Raw genomic sequence first — 18,049 nt, forward strand, 5'->3', positions numbered from 1 at the left:
AGAGGAAGGCATTTTGAGTTGTGGCAGAAGGAGCACCTGTTTTATGGAGGCCGAGCTAGTTTTCCTTTATGGAGGCAGGAGGAAGGCCAGTCCTTGGGATATGGTTAACTTGGGGGCCAGGGCTTAGATGATTAATTTGTCTTCTTTGGAAGTGATGTAGAAAAATCCCAGCCTACTGGAATGTTGGCGCTCTGGAAGTTTGATCTGAATTCCTAACACCTTTCTGACCAATCACTGCCAACTGGCATCTGATTGGTGAGATGTTCTGTGGGCAGTGAGTGGAAGGGGAAGGAAGAAGCATTTGTTTGCATTTAACTAAGAACTGTATCCTTTTGTGCCATTATAAGTGAGGTTATTTTTATTGCATTTCATGATCTGTTAGGGTCTCAATCCTAATTTTGAGGCTTAATTGATTACTGGACAGGCCTGAGGTAGGCCTGGCCCAGAACTGGAGTTGATCCAGTGCTTAGCAAATGTTTATGGATTGACTAGGCCATACCCACTTAAGAGTTGTGATTACTCCCTGATCACTTCAGTCAGAAGAGATATTTCCCCCCTTTTCATTCTAAAGGTACTTTATTTGCAATGAGTCAGCATGGTAAAATGGAGAGATATCGGAAAGGCTTGCCGTTAGAAGACCTTGGTTCAAGTGTGAACTATGTGACCTGTGTGCCAGCCAAGGTTAGGGTGGCCTCATACGCTTCCCTCTCCAACACTCTTCAAAAGAGGTCATCCACTCTCCATCAGAAGACCTTCAATGAAGGCGTGCCTCCCATCTCTCAAAGCAAACAATCCCACTTTAGGGTAGCTCCATTAAAAAGCCAACTCCTCTGAGCCTCCACTTCCTCATCTGTCAAATGTGGACAGTAATATTGATAATGCCAACCTCACAAAGTCATTGTGAACATCAAATGAAATGCTGTCTGTAAAATACTTCATAACTGCAATGTATCATGAAACCATGGTATGAATATGGTTTATATGGCTTTTATGACAATTAACTCAGACTGCCAAATAACACCTGGAAAGTTGAGTCCCTAATTCATCTCTCTTATCCCCTCTACAATTCTTGGCTCAGTGCTTTGTATATGGCAGGCATTTAACAAACATCTACTGAACAAATACAGTGATTTTTAAAAATGAGTCTCATCCTATATCATGTCAAGAGCCCTAAATTCCCTGTCATTTCACTAAGTTAATGTGTTATGACCTGACTTGTGTAACTTTTTGTCACTGTTCTTTAGCTAACGGTGATGAAAATCTCAAAGACAAGGAAGGTGTTCAAGGGGCACATTGACTCAACTTGTCTGGACCCCAGTTTACTCATCTATAAAACAGAAAATGAACTAAATTCTCTCTCAGTTCACTGTAGCTCTCTAAAAACCCTATGATTCTACCCTCATTCCCTCTGTTTAAAAGTGGAAATATCTTAGGCCTGGTAGAAAAGGGAAGCAATTTTTTAACTCAGTAATCAATATTTCTCCCCCTTATTTGGCAGAGGCTCCTCCAATCTGCTTATCCCAAGACAGTCTCATAGTTTAGAATGAACCTAAATCATTCTCTTGATTTGTACAAGGCCAACCAAAAGCAAACATAAAGCTGTATAAAAATAAGCTACTGACCCAGTTAACAGGACCTGTACTTGTAGCTGTTTTTCCAATGATGTGGTGACAGAATATGAAAGGACAGGCCACCTACTCCCAGAATCCCCAAATCTCAGTACCGGAGGGGACATTCTTTGTCATCTAGCCTCTGTGCAAGAACAGGAATTCCCCCTGCACAACATTTCCCCAAAGTGGTCGTCCCATGTCTATGTGAAGACTTAAGGTAAATGGGAGCTTACTTTCTCCAGTCGGTCATTATTCTATTTTGAGACACCTTAAAAATGGTTTTCCTTAGGTTCAACTGAAATCTGCCTCTCCAGAATTTCCAATGGCTCCTATTTCTGTCTGCAGGAGAAGGGCAGAACAACCCCTGCTCCTCTTACACTGGGTAGTCCTTCAAATGCTGAAAGACAGAGATCACAACGCCCTAAATTTTCTGTATACTTGCCTAAAGATCTCCAATTCGTTCACAATGATCCAAACAAGTCACTTCATCTCTGTAAAGTAAGCTGTGCCAGATGATTTCTGAGTCCTCTCTAGCTCAAAATTCTGTGGTCCTCACCTTCCTAATCAGGTGCAATGAAGAGCAGGTATTTGAAAGGACACAAAAAGGACCTCTTTGCTCCCTTACATCAGTCATCTCCCACCAATTCAAGTGTGTATCACCTTAACTACCTGATTCATCCCCAGACACTAATTGCTTATAGGATTCGGCTGGCTTTCACTGATGTATTTTTCCCCGTATCAGATAATTAGACACTTTGAGCTTTCATTTCTGTTTCTAATGAGTCTCTCTGTTTATACCAAAAGTGACTTTGAGAACAAATTGTTATGTCAGTTTAAGGAGGAAAAAAAGCCCCATTATTAAGGAAAAATATACACATGGGTGAAAGCTCATTAGATTAATTAGCCTGGAAACAAATCCGCAGCTCTGCTACACTAAGTAACTCTAGAACAGTGGCCCTATCTTACCTGTTGTTATCTCGCACGTAAAAGTGTGTGTTGAATGAATGGCCGTTTCAGTGCACACCCAAAAGGAGTTCCAGGAGCTAGTCGTCTCAGAATCATTCCCAAGAGGAAGGCCACCACAGTTAGCTCACAAAGCACCTTGGCAGAACATGAAATGCCAACTCCCCGACTAGATGAAAGAAGGCTAACAGTGGAAGGGCTCAGATAACAGCCACAGAGAGCTGGCCACAGGCAGCTCAACATTCCCCTGGTGAACACGAGCACTCACTTGGGAACTCACCCAGTGGAGCACGCCCACGGGTTCTGGCCAGAGTCAACTGTGAGTCAATCTTTACAACTGAATTACTTCAACAGTTTTAAGTAATTAGATCAATTTCTAGATACCTTCTATAACTACACTTTGCCAGGACTATAACATAACCTCAAACAAGCTGCAGAAGTCAAATAAAGCAGAGGCCTCCTACAGGGTCAATTAGCACTTACCCGTCATTTTAATGACCACTTGATTAATGTGAACTTAGATTCTAATGAGATGTGAGAACTGTCCCACTAAACAGCAGTTTCCATATTCTGCTTTGTTTTTATTTAAGAGACCTACTACTTTATGTTTTCACTGCACATTTGCTAAAGCAACGAGAGCAGTTTGTTTTCTTGAAAACAAAGTTTTCCTGCAATCCTTAAGGCAGCGAGTCCTGCTGAATTCTAGAAACAAGATATAACTAGAAGAGATGCCTAAATGTTAGAAATCCACTGAATCACTGTTACATTCCAATGAATGGAGATTCACTGTAAAGTATGCTTTTTTAAATCCTCCAAAGAACCTAGCACAGTATCTTGTACACAATTGACAACTGACGATTATTTCTTGAATTGTGTAACTGAATTATTAAATGTTCATGTGTGCACTTTTAATAAGCATATAAGAGATCTGTATTGTCAACTTTAACATTTCCATCAAGGGTTAGACAGGAGAATAAAATGGACGTTCATGATTAACTTTTCAGTCACATCTCATCATAAGGGGGCACTATGGTAATGTTAGGGATATCAACTGAATAGGAAGACAGAGATAAACACAGCCAAATGATTAAGTCCACTACTGAGTAATAAACAACTAATATAAAAATAGAAGAGGGTTATCATAACTCGAATTAATTACACTTAAGCAAAACTGTATTATCCAAGCTATTATTGGGTTGAGAAAACATATAAGCTAATAAAAGATGACTGATGATCAACAAAACAAAAATTATTTGTTTTGGAAACACAAAATGGAATCACATAAAAACATTTTAAGTATGTTTTAAATATCCTTTTACAACATATCAAAGATAAAACAGGAAACCACTTAGATGTAGAATTAGATATGTTTGAATATAGTCAGCACCATAACGTTTTCTATTACTGGCTCAGCAAGCCTTGGTCAATTTAGCTCCAAACAGTGGGTGCTAAAATTCAACAATGCGCGTTTAAAATAAGGACCAGATGTGAAGCTGAAGGATCTTTTGTGGCTCTAGGTTGTGGTATTTTTGAAGGATACACCTGCTTGGCGTCTTTGTTTTCCTTCTGCTCCTCTCACGCTGGTGGTGCTTGCCAATGACCAACAATAAAAGTGAGCGTTGTAAACGTCACATAAAAAGGAGAGATAAATGTGGCTTTGGGAAAAATGTGAATTTTTACAGACACGGATCCACTGCTTTCCTTATCAGCTAATCACACTTGGTGTAATAAAATGCTTTAGCCAAAATAATGTATTTCCTATGATAACTGTGCTTCCCAGCTTAAAACACGCAAAACAGAAGTTGAACAGTTTTCTTGCCTCCAAATTACCATCATAATTTCATACAAAATACTGTGGCCATTTAGTGGCAATTCATAAAAATCTAATGCATTATCACTGAGCTAATTTTAGAGATTCATTCTTACATCTCCCTTATTTTCAAGTCATTTCCATTCTAGTACTGCTCAGGGGAAAACAAAAAACTTACTACAGTAATTAAGTCCCTAAAATTCAAAACAAAACAAACAGGCCTGTGTGGATGCACTGCACTAAATACTGGCGGACAGAACATTTTGATCACTCATGATCACTCACCTCCTGGCCTTACAATCTAGCAGGCGCACCAAACGCACACACAAATGGACAATCTCTTCAGCAGCAGCATTTGCCCAGTAACGTGATATGGCCACAAATCAAGGACCACCACCATCTCAGAAGAATCCTAACCGTCCATGGCCCAGCAAGCAATTAATTCATGGAGGGTGTTAGCAAGTTGTCATATCCCACCAGTAATGGCATTTATGGAGGACATGCGTGGTTGGAAAGGAGGCAAAGAGATCATGTCCTCTCTGTCTGTCTGTCTGTCTCTCTCTCTCTCTCTCACACACACACACACACACACACACACACACACACACACACACACACACAGAGGAAATTTTAGATGGGTATAAAAAAAACTATAGAGAGTGGGAAGGCATGGAAGGGTTACAAGCTACACAAGTAAAGAAAACATCCACACCAGGGAGATCACGGAGCTAACTATCTTAAAAAACAAGTCTAACACACAGTGTATTATCAAGCATTGAGAACATTTTAAATGTGGGTCCCTATAATTTTATAGGGGGTGAGGCATGGTGTCAAGCAAAGTGGGAAAATGTCTATGGGGCAAGATAAACCAACAGGGCACAGACAACAGGGCGGAAGTACAGCGTCAGACCAAGAAGCATTGAGTGCCACACTCTGCCCAGACACCTGGTGCTAACAGAGTAGATGGCCTGTCCTCGAGAGTCTCAGCTCACCATAGAGGCACTGACACTTTTCCAGACTGGGAAAGAGCCTATGTATATGCAACTTCTCTTCACCCAAATGACAGCTATCCAACTGTCCTGGGCTAAGCCATGTGGCCACCTATGCAAGGTAGGGATCCAGGCCCAATGATATTTCATCCCTCCCTCCCCAAGTCTGAACATGGACCATAACTTTTTACTCAGTCTTCCACAGCTCTTAGCTCACACTTCTGTTAATTCCCTTCTCCTTTAGACCATGTCCCCATCCACTCTCTCCTCTTGTCCATCGTCTCAGGAAATCTCTCTCCTTTCCCTTTTCATTCCACTTGTGAACTAAGATGCTAATGATCACGGCTCATAGGTTATAAAACATTGATAGCAAAATATTTGGTAAAACATATAGGAAATGCAAGAAAAAGAAAACTGTAAATTCTGAGGTGAAATCAGACAACACAAAGGATTAGTGCCATCAATTTCTAAGCAAGATTTCTTAACTCTGTGTGTGTGTGTGTGTGTGTGTGTGTGTGTGTGTGTGTGTCCTGACCCCCGTGGAAGTCTGGTAAAGCATTTAAAGCCCCTTCTCAGAATGTTTGTAAATACTTAAATACATAGAATTACAACAAAAAAATAATAATTATACAGAAATACAGTTTCAAAATTAAAAAAATAAAAACAAAAAACTACTTTCACAGACTTCAGATTAACAACTCCTGTTCAAAGCATTTACAGAGCTCTTTCAGTTCTGCTTGATTCTCACAACAGCCATGACAGGTAGGTGATATTATCATCCTCATTTTACAAATGAAGAAACTAAGACAGAGGGAGGCTGACTGCCCAGTCACACAGCTGCTAAGTGTCCAAGACTTCATGTGAACCCAAGTCTTCCCAACTCCAGGACCAGCATTGTGCACACTGCACTGCCTGGCTGCTGACTATTTATTGTATTTACTGAAATAGTTATCAAAACTTAAAAAACAAAACCAAACCTAGGTTAACAACCCCTGATGAAAGCTTATTACAGCGCTCTGAAGCTCTCCCTCATGGAGTCTCCATTAAGTTTCCATCTCCCTCTCTACCATCCTCCTATGGGACTTTACTGTTTTCACTGCCACAATTCTGTGTTATCCACTGACTAATTCAGCACGATTGTTCTGGGTTATTCTCATTGCAGACATACATGATTTCAGCTACATTAGGAACTTCACTTACATACATATACATACATTACATGTACTACATATTATATGTGTACGTATACATATTCATTAGGAACTTAGGTTACATATGCATATATACATATATATGAATAAACACACATACATGCATACATACATGTATGGATTTGACTTATTACTCTTAGAGACCCACCTGGGGCATTAAAAGGTTAAGTGACCTGACCCAGGTCACACAGACAATATATGTCAGAAGCAAGACTTGAACGGATGTCTTCACGACTCCATGGCCTGCTCTCTGTCCACTGTCCAACACTGCCTCTCAAGTTCCTCTTATCAATATTAATGAAATGTCATAAAATGAGACCAAGTTTTAAAATGAAACCTTCAGATGAGCCAATTTCTCTACATGTCTACCCTTGCACTTAAATATGCCCAGAGACCGCAGCTAAGTCACAAAAAGAGCAAAGACACTGAAAGATGGGGATCCAGCTCTGGGACCTGGGCTCATCACAACTGAGGACATTGGGCAAGGGTCAGTCAACTATAAGAGCCCTTGTGGACTCCAACACGTGGATCTAAATCCCTGGTGAACAAAAGCAAGGCACCATCCAGCAGCCTGCATAGGCGGCCGGCCTTTGCAGGTCGCTCCCAGCTCACTGGGGAAGCGCTGTTTCTGACATTAAAAGCTGGAAGAGAAGTTAATGCTACGAAGCCCCTGGAGGCTCTCCTTGTGGCTTGAGAACACCCATAAGGCCTCTGATGGTACCCATCACCTCTGAGTTACATTAATGATGTTCCTTAGCAAAGGAGTCACCATACAGCAAATACAGGGGCTCCAAATAAAGGAAGCTTGGGGTCGTTCATGTCCCCGCCCCATTACCTGTGTGGAATGCACCCCCTCTTCACCTCTGCCTCTTGGAATCCCGTTCTCTATCCAATGCTCCACTCCAGCACTCAGACAAACAGGCCTTTCCTGCTCCCACTTGTTAGCCCTTTCACCCCCATGGAAATTCCTTTTCCTATACGTGTTGTATTATCTGTGTACGTGCTGGTCTCCAGCGCATGCATGTATGCTTCTCAAACCCATGCAGAAACCCTTTGGGGATTTGGTCTTTGGATCCCAGAGCTCAGGATGGTGCCTTGCACAGAGTAAGATTTATTAAAATCGTCGTCGAGGAGCAAGCTCACTAGTTCAAACCTCTCTGGTTTGGAGAGTTTAAAAGGCTTGCCCAAAGGACACAGTGAAAGAAAAGACAGGACTGTAGAACTGAACAACCAGGAGCAGCTACGTGGTGCAGTGGATAGAGAACCAGCCCTGGGGTCAGGAGGACCTGAGTTCAAATCCAGCCTCAGACACTTGTTCCTTACTAGCTGTGTGACTCTTAGCAAGTCACTTAATCTTGACTGCCTCAGTGTAAAAAAAAAAAAGTAAATGTTTGCTATCTGCTAAGTAAGGCATAATCAATTGTATTTGGGGGGCAGCTAGGTGGCACAGTGGAGAGAGCTCTGGCCTTGGAGTCAGGAGGACCTGAGTTCAAATCCAGCCTCAGTCATTTGACACTTAGTAACTGTGTGATCCTGGGCAAATCACTTAACTCTGATTGCCTCAGCAACAAGCCAAAAAAAAAAAAAGAACCGAACTGTCACCACCACACAATACAGGCTGGGCCTTTTCCTTCCAGTGACCACCCCACCCACGCAAGGGCCCACACGCCAGCGGTCTCTGTGAGTTCAAGCATATACCTGTGTGGCAGATGATGGGAAGGGGACATGACAACTGACATTTATGGAGAACTTCAAATAAACAGGAGCTCAGCTCAAGCACTTAAAGCCCTCCCCATCCCACCCATCCCCTCCTCCTCCTCCTCAGTCATCCATATTTACTCCATACTAGATACACTGTATAGACACTACTTCGGTACAGAGAGGCAGCTGTGGATCAAGACCTGGGTTCACGTCCTACCTCCCACACATACTGATGTCCCCCCTGGGCAAATCACTTGTCCTCTCCCTGCTCCAGGCCACTCTAAGATGGTAAATTACAGAGAAGGTGCTGCCCTGTACTGGTACAGGAACTTTCCTCACCAGGGAGGTCCTTGCATTGATGAAATCCTAAGTCTTTTCCCTATCCCTTATATATGTACATGTTGTTTCCCCCACAGAACATAAAGCTACTTGAGGGCAGGGACCCATAATGGAGCATTTTCTTTGACTAGGTAGTATGCTCAGCATGGTATTTTTCCATGCCTAGCTACAGTAGGCTTTGAATAAAGGCTTGCTGATTTTTATTTCACTTGAACCTCAAAAGGTTCTACAGACTTTGGGGGGGCGGGGCAGATCTATGATTTTATCCCCGTGGGAATTACAACTGAGCAGAGAAATGAATAACACGCTGCCCTACGGAGTCAGCAAGACCCGTTCAAAGTCAGCCTTCAACATTTACCAATGGTACAGCCCGGGACACCCATGTCACCTCTCAGCCTCAGTTTCCTCACTGGGAAAATGGGGATAACAGCACCCCCTACGTTAAAGAGTTGCTATGAAGATGAAAAGAAATAGTATTTGCAAAGCACCCTAAAACACTACATAAATATTAGTTATAATTATTATTATTAGGTGTGTCCTGGAAAGGGAAACTTCCTGCACAGATGCATCTAAAAGTCTTAACAGAGGTGCCAGGAGGCACCCTAGAGAATAAGGTGTCATGCCCACACTAGCCAGTATGAGTCAAAACTAGGTAGGACTTGAACCCAAGCCTTCCTGATTCCAAACCTACTGCTGCTCTCTATTACACTACAATTGCCTCCTTGTTATTAATAGAGGTATTACTATCCCCATTTGACAGATGGAAAAACTTAGGCCCCTAGCCACAGCCTGCCCGGAGACAAAAAGGCCGTCAATGTCAGGGGCAGCATTTGAACCCAAGCTTCTGCTGACTCTAGGTCCTGAACTCCCGAAGGGAGGGGAGGGGAGGAGGAGCCTGCGGGGGGGGGGTTGCCGGGCCGTACGCATGCGTGGCGGGAGGTGCCAAACCCCCGTGCCCAGGTCGGCTCCTTCCTTTCCCTCCTGTCTGAAGCTCCCGCACTTCCCTGGCACTGAGCAGGCTCGGAGTTCGCAGGGGACTCCGCGGGGAGCATGGAGGCGGCGGCGCTCTGGATGACGGGGGGCCGGGGGCGCAGAGCTGATGGCCCCGAGCCTCGCCCCCCGCCGCCCGGTTCCAGTCCCGCTCCTACCTGCTTGGTTCAGCTCCATCTCCGGCTGCGGCGGCGGCGGCGGCGGCGGCGATGACGTCACTATAGCGCGATGAGGGGGCGGGGCCTCGGGGCGGGGGCGGGGCGAAGGCCGTTATCCCGTGGCTTTCCCCGCCCGGGGATAGGAGCAGTAGCGTCCTTGCTTAGCTCCGCCCCCTTCTGACCTTTCCTTTCCTTCCCCGGTGCCTACTTCCGCCACGCTCCTCGGACTCGCGCCTGCGCCGACGGCTTCGTGCCGCCTCTTCCCTCGTGCTCTCCCTGGCTTTCCTAGACAGCCACAGGAGAGAGGCGGGTGCGGGGAAAGCAAGGCCGTGCGCATGCGCAAAGGAGAGTGCCTCCCGTGTGGCGGAGCGCCCACCTGTTGAGGGGAAGGAAGAACCCCCCCGCCTGGAAGGGCAAAGAACGTGAGTTCGAGACCCTTTAGGCCTTCAGCAGGACCACTTACCCCCTAGCCTTTTAATCTGTGATAGAGATTTGGACTATACCTGTGAAATTGCACTGTCCCCTCTGTGGAGTGTAAGCTTCTTGAGGGCAGGGACTGGTTCGGTTTTGTGTCTGTGCCCCGAGCCCAGCATGGTGCCAGGTACCTGGAATGCCGGCTTCAAAACGTGCTTGGTGGTGCGGAGATTGATTACCATGACTTCCGGGTCCCTCCTGCACCAAATCCATAAATGGATTAATCCCCTTGGCCAAGGGGGGCGGGGCCCATGGATGGGCCGCCCCCGGGGACCTTCCCCCAGTCTCAGATCTCCTTGAAGGCCTGTCTCCTGTTCACCTGCCAGGTCGCTCAGGTGAATCCAGAGCTGTGGCAGTCTGTTGTTTTTTGAACAAGTGACGCCTGGCCAAACCTTGAGTGCTAGCATACATAATGACACGTGCAGAGGGCACGATTCCCCTGCCAGCGTGGAAGGCCCCCACACCGCCCACCAGGCACTGTCCATCCCGGCTGGACCTCTCCAGCCTCTGCAGCGACAAACTGAAGCACCCCCATCCTGAAGTCACTCCCGCCTTTCCACTTGCCAGAATCCTGTTTCCTCTTGGAAGTCTTTCTGGAATCCACTCCTTCCTCTCACCGCACCCCCAGCAAGCTGACCTTTCTTTGCCTTCTCAAATCTGCCCAGAGCCCTCCTGTCTACCTTGTCATGTGTACATTTGCATATACAGCCCGTCGACCCCCAAGTAGAATGTATGCTTTTGGAGAGCAGGGGCTGTAGCCTATTTTTCTTTATATCCTCAACAGTGATCATGGTGTGTTACAGAAAAAGTGCTTAATAAATACTTGAATTGAATTGATCATTGCCACTGGATGAAAGGTACCCACTCCCATAAAAAGACAGAGAATATTGCCACTGTGGAAAGCCTGAGTGTTTCAGTATATTTCCAGTGCAGCAAGCAAAAATTGGTCCAGTACTTTTCCCATGAGACCTCAGTCTTCCAAGAGACAAATTTAATGATAGGTTACTAAGATTTTGAATTCTAGGATCCGAAGGATGTTGTCAAAGGAGAAAGTTGGGGAAGTGGGAAGTTTAGAAATAGGGAAACATTAGAGTTCCAAGTCACAGACCAAAACTGGAGCTAAGGACTGACTACATGAGCATTTGGTGAGCTGAGCCAAGATGTGTCTGTGGCACAAAGAGTCCATAGAGAGCTTCAGGTCAAGAACTATGAGCAACCCATCAAACTCCTCAAGGCAATGAAGAAAGGATGCAGGATTTCCCCAGTTTGCACAAGGGAGCCTGGGAACTAGCTGCAGGATTGCCAGCTTCTCACTGCCCAAAGCAGAGGACATTGGTACTAGGTCATTGACTGGCACTGCATCACTGTAGTTTCACTTATTGACTTACTTGCTTAAAAATACCTTTGGTACTTTTTGGTTTTACATCCCCATCCTTTCAAGTTATCCCCTCCCTCCCCCTATGCCAAATGAGCACTTCTTTGAACAAAGAAAAATACACTGGAAGGAAACAAGATTACACACCAGTAAATGAACACAAAATGTATACAAAGTAATTTCAATGAAGAACAATACCAAGTGAGGGGAGCAGCTTGGAGGACAGAGCTCTTGAACTGAGCTCAGTATACAAAGGAACAGATAAGGAAGGACAGTAATTCCATGCATAGGGGACATAGGGGTGAAGTCACAGAAGCCGCTACGTCATCCAGGTCACATCCACTAACCATCAGTGTCCCCCAAGGTTCTGTCTTGGACCCTCTTCTCTTATCTTTCTATACTATTTTGCTTGATCTCATCAGTTCAGATGATTCTCAGATCTATTTGGCCAGCCCTAACCTCTTTCCTTGCCTCTAATCTCACATCTCCAACTGATTCATGGACATCTTAAACAGGATGTCCTATAGACATCCTAATGGCAACATGTCCAAAACTGGACTCATCTTTTGTTCAAAAGCGCCCCTCTTCCAAACTTTGCCCTTATTCTGAAGGGTATCACCATCCTTCAGTCATCTACCCTCAAAAGCCAGATGTTATCCTCAACTCCTCTTTCTCATGAATAGCTAATCAGTAGCCAAGTTCTATTGCATCCACATGTGTAACATCTCTCACATATGTCCCCTTCTCTTTACTGACATTGCTACCATCCTGAGCCAGACTCTAACCTTATGCCTGGGCTCTCACAATAGCTTTCTGATTATTCTCCCTGCCTCTATCCTCTACTCAGCTGTCAAATTGATATTCCTAATGTACATGTCTGACCATGTCACCTCCCTCCCCACTCAGTGTTCTCCAGTGGCTCCCTATTACCTGCACTATCGAATATAAAATCGTGTGGCTTTTAAAGCACTTTGTAGCCCGGCCTTTTTCTGGTTTCCCAGTCTTCTTACATCTTACCTCACTCCACATGCTCAGATCCAAGGTCACAGGCCTCCTTACTTTTTCTCCACCCCCTGATTCCAGGCATTTCTACAAGCTATCCCCAACACCTAGAATTCTCCCTTGCCATCTTCACCTTCTGGCTTCTCTGGCTTCCCTCAAGTCTTAGCTAAAGTCCGACTGTTGCAAGAAGCATTAACTGATTTTATGTGTGTGAGCACATATATATGTATATTGTGTGTGTATATTATATATATATATATATATATATATATATATATCAGTCTAGCATTTAAGGCCTTCATTATCTTGCTACTTCCTCTACCCTTCTAACCACTTCTCTTTCTCCTTTGCTGGATCGTCCTCTAGATCATGCCCCCTAACTGTAGGTGTCCCTCAGGGTTCTGTCCTGGGCCTTTTTCTCTTCTCCCTTTATACTACTTCACTTGATCTCGTCAGTTCCCCATGTTTATGCTGATGGTTCTCAAATCTACCTTTCCTGCCCCAGCTTCTCTGCTGACCTCCAGTCTCCCACCTCCAACTGCCTTTCAGACAACTAGAATTGGATGTCTAATAGACATCTTAAGCTCCTTATGTCAAAAACAGAACCCATTACCTTTCCCCCTGAACTCTACCCCATTACTGTAAAGGGCAACATCACCCTCCCAGAGCCTCAGGCTCACAATCTAGGAGCCATCCTAGATTCCTTACTATCTCTTGCACTCCATATCCAAGGCCTGTGGATTTCGCCTTTGTAATATCTCTCAAATACATTCGCTTCTTTCCTCCAGTGCTGCCTCCACCCTGGTTCAAGCCCTCATCACCTCATGCCTGAGCTGTTGCAATAGCAATAGCTGCTGTTGGGTCTGCCTGCCTCAAGTCTCTCCCAACTCTAATCTGTCCTCTGTTCAGCAGCCGTAGTGATTCTCCTAAAACACAAGTCTGATCATGTCATCCACCTCCTCACTAAACTCCAGCGGCCTCCTATTAACTCCAGAAGCAAATACAAAATGCTCTGTTTGGCATTCTAAGCCCTTTATAACCTAGCCCTCTCCTACCTTTGCAATCTTTTTACACCTTACTCCCTAACATGTACTCTTCAATTCAGTGACACTGGCCTCCTAGCTGTTCCATGAACAAAACCCTCCGTCTTTTGGCTCTGGGATTTTCTCTGGTTGTCCCCTAAGCCTGGAATGCTCATCCTTCACTCCCAAGTACTAATATCCCTAACTTCCTTTAAGTCCCAGCTAAAAATCCCACCTTCTACAGGAAGCCTTCCCTAATGCCTCTTCATTATAGTGCCTTCCCTCTCTTAATGATTTTCTATTTATCCTATATATAGCTTGCTTCGTATATATTTGTTTGCATGTTGTCTCTCCCATCAGATTGTAAGCTCCTTTAGGACAGGGAATGTCTTTTGCCTCTTTTTGTATTTCCTTTGTGTAGCACAGTGCCTGGAACATAGTGGGTGCTTAATAAATGTTTTTGAATTGAATTGAAAACTTTTTCATTCCATCCTGCCATGTATGTGGTAGAATACCTTAGGGCTTGGTGCTGGGCTATTTCCTCCCCATACTCTCTCTGTGACCTCATTAGCTTGTACTCATTCAATTGCTGTCCCTGTACAGATGACTCTCAAACTTCTATAAATTCTTCTCTCTCCTGAGCTCCGTTTCAGCGCACCAACAGCTTCTTGAATGTCTCCAAGTGGACATCCCGCACACAGAATTCATTATACTACCAACTACCCCTCCCCCCCAATCCACCCTTCTACCTTCTGTAGTTCTGCCAAGGGCACAGCCGTGTTTTCAGTCACATAAGCATTTTCCATTCTTCATTCTACCTCAGTTCCTATATCCAGTCATCTGCTAACAGAGCCCTGTCCGCATTCCTTCCTCTCCATGCTCATGGCTACTACCTTAGCTCAGGCTGGAGTCGATTTTTGCCTGCACTGTTAGAACAGACTCCTAGTGAGCTTTTTGCAGTCAGATTTTCCTTTCTTGCCAATTCATTTTTCAAACAGCTACCAAATCAACTTTCCCAAAGCTCAGGTCTGCTGCTCATTTCAGTTTCCTGCTCAAGATCTTCAAGAGATCTCTATTGCCTTTTAGGATAAAATACAAATATGTCAGTCTGGCATTTAAGGCCTTTATTATCTTGTTCCTTCCAACCTTTTTCCAGACTTTCTTATTGTACTCCCTCAAGCACTCTATGCTCTGACCACACTGACCTCTTGCCATTCAAGTTGTCAGTAAACTTAGGAAGGACCTGCCATGTAGCAGGCACCTTGTTCAGTACTGAGGGTACAAAGAAGGGGAACTGGCTGACTTGAGGAAACAACATCCACACAACTATGCAAAACAAGATCTATCCCGGTTACATTGGAGATCATCTCAGAGGGAAGGCATTAGCACAAAGGGCACATGGTAAAGGCTTAATAAATGTTTTGTCTTTCCCTCTAGCTAGCTAGGAATCCCCAAGAGGCAGAAGTGATGAGGAAGTATGTTCTAGATGTGAGGAACTGGCTGGGCAAAGACAATTCAGGGCATGGCATACTAGTAACAGCCAAGAGGCCAGTTTGACTAGGACTGATTATATTATAGTATTTCAGAGGGGGATAATATGAGATAAGGCTGGAAATCATCTTATTTCGTGTTATGTATATTTGCATTATGGACATGAATTTTTTGAGAAACTTTGCATGAGAGAAGATCTGTCACAATTCACATGTATCTGAGTATTAATTAAATAATTTGTATAAGAAGAATGAGTGTATGTGTGAGGACAAATGATCAATTTAATTGAAAATATCAACACCTCCTTATTAAATATAGAGATTTTTCCTTGCCATGTTTCTGTGAGGTAGATATCTGGCCATCTTTGATTCTGAAATCTTTCTCTTGCCAGGCTAAAACATTTAGTTTTCTTTTATCTTTTTACAATCCATATCCCCATTCAGGCAACATTATTCTCTTGGGCCATGAAGCCATATCCAATTTTCTTGATCTGGCACATAAGGGCTGCTTCTAACTGTGGGACTGAAATATAAACCCTCCAATCTGCAGCAAAATGTTTAAATCGGGGTGAACTGTATGTGAAACACTCTTTAAATGAACAATGGAAATTTAGCACTGTGAACTCTCACTTATCAGATGTGAAGAAAGGTGTGAAAAAATCACCTCTCACCTCTGGGAAGGCTTTCTCTTTCTTGTTTTGTTTATGCTATGTGGTGTTTTCTGGGTGGCCACCACGGCCACGTTTTCCTCTGAGTTCAGAGAGCCTCAATACTAAGATGTCCCATTTAGCGCTATGTGACTCTAACTCAGTTTTTCTATTTCTTCTTTCATGACCCACTATGTACACTCTGATGAATTTTAAAAGGGGTTATGATGCTTTTTGTAGTAGCACAGACCCTGAAGGAAAATAAGCATCTATACATTTAATTCAATTCAATTAAACAATGAATTGCATTGAAATGAATTGAAATGGAAAGTGTGGGATTTTTAAAAAAGGCATTTTTAAGCACTTACTTTGTACAAAACAGTGAAGATAGGAATAGAAAAGCAAGGCAATCTCTGCTCCCAAGGAGCTAACTGTCTACTGGGGGGAGGCTATCAGACATGTAAGAGGGTGAAGCTGTAGAGTAGATGGAAGGGCTCAGTAGTTCCAGGAGAGGCAGGTGATAACAGATCTTCTTTAGTGTCATTTCCATTGATAAGGATCTATGTCCTTTGCTGTTATTGAACCACTTAAAGTTGCCAAGGACGTTAGTGAAAGAACTTTCTCTGCTAAGTCTTCAGAAGCTCTGGTTGTTGAGGAGGTGGTGGTGGTGGTGGTGGTATATGGGTTTAGGAAAGGTTGGAATTGGTAAGAAATTTGGAAGCAGAGTGCATAGAAATGATAGCTGAATATATACTGTCTGACTGAGCTCCACATTCACTGGGAAAACCACTAAACAAATAGTGTTATGTGAATATCATGGAGTATTTATACAGTACGAAATTACAAAATATGACGGAGTTCGTCTCTAAATCTTTGATCTTATAAAGAGTTCAGAGAAACTTAAGAAGATTCATATGAATAAACACAGACTAAAGTAAACAGAACCAGGAAAACAATTCACATATGGACAAACTGATGTAAAGAAAAGCAATATCATATGATTTTAGAAATCTGATCAATGACATGACCATTTTTCGAGAACTGGTAAATGAAAAATCGTGTTTACAACCTTACTGTATACTTACTTCTGTGGAGCAAGTCAGTTCACCCCTCTGGGTCTCAGCTTCATCGTTTATACAACGTAATTAATGAGACAGGTAGTCGCAATGGTGATCCATTGAGAGAATATATTTTTGTGGAATTTAAATCACTATCTATAAAGGGCAGTTGGCATTATCCTTGTCAGTCCAGGGCTTCTTTGGGTAAAATAAAATAATCCCATCCGTCTGGTTTAGGTACATGTTAAGGATGCACAAACTTAATTTAAGAAATTTGTGATTCAGGCTGTGTCTATATAAAACTGCAGTCACTACTCAGAGTAATGATAATATAATCAGCACAATCCCATCTTGACACCAAGGTGTGAATAGTGTTATAGAAAAGGCTAATCTGTATCAGGCTGAGGTCATAAAAGAAGAAATTCCAAGCACTGGTGGGGGTCGTCCTTGAGGAGCCAGAAAGCATTAGCTGAGCTTGCTTTAGTTCAGGAGGTTTTGTTTGCTCTGAGCTCTTGGGCATGGTTTTAAGCAATAATTATAACAACTAGCATGTACATGTAGCTCTCATAGATTTAAGTGTTCTATTTTCACTACTTTATTTGAGCTTCAGAACAATCCTTTCAGGTAGGTACAAAAAAACCACCCAATCCACCAATGAGATACCGTGAACCACAATAATCATAGCTGACGTTTACTTGGAAAATGAAAGATGAGTAATCCTATAAAATTTGTAAAATTATTTGCATGTGTGATCCCCTTTGAGCCTCACAAGAGTTGTGATAGTTATTATTCCCATTTTACAGATGGAGCAGCTGAGTCTCAGAGAAGTTAAGTGATTCCCATGGTCGCCCAGCTGTTATATCAGAGGCAGGATCATGAGATAGATTTAAAGCTGGAAGGGATCTCAGAAACTATGGAGTTCAACTCTCTAATTCAAGGAAACTGAGGTATAGCAGTTAAATAATTTCCCCACAGTCATACAGCTAGTGGGTTTCACAGGCAGAATTCAAACCAAGATCCTCCTGTCACTTAGCTGCCTCAGCCTGACTCTCCTGAATCCGAGTTGCTCATTCTGCCTTACATATTCATGCAGCTCCATAATTTCTATTATGATATAGTATTGATATCTTTTTCTTCTTTCAGGAAATTCCTGTGACTTTATTGATAAGAAGACCTACCAATGCAGGCCAGTACTTCTTTTGCAATTTAT

General features: G+C 43.4%; 1 protein-coding gene across 4 annotated transcripts in view; it reads right to left on the minus strand.

Annotated features, from left to right (window-relative positions):
- CMC1 (C-X9-C motif containing 1) overlaps nucleotides 1-10,457 on the minus strand; it is a 79,468-nt gene extending 69,011 nt beyond the window's left edge. The window contains exon 1 of one of the 4 annotated variants that reach the window (XM_020993303.2): nucleotides 10,275-10,457. Coding sequence is in view for 2 of the 4 variants with exons in the window: in XM_020993305.2 (XP_020848964.1) it covers nucleotides 9,772-9,790 (19 nt within the window). In the remaining 2 variants the exon portion in view is untranslated. The other 3 variants (XM_020993305.2, XM_020993307.2, XM_020993308.2) reach the window with 3 other exon arrangements.
- Nucleotides 10,458-18,049: the final 7,592 nt, after the last annotated feature.

This window comes from Phascolarctos cinereus, unplaced genomic scaffold (genome assembly GCF_003287225.1).
Source record: "Phascolarctos cinereus isolate Bilbo 61053 unplaced genomic scaffold, phaCin_HiC Scaffold_1;HRSCAF=81, whole genome shotgun sequence".
Taxonomy (NCBI): Eukaryota; Metazoa; Chordata; class Mammalia; order Diprotodontia; family Phascolarctidae; genus Phascolarctos; species Phascolarctos cinereus.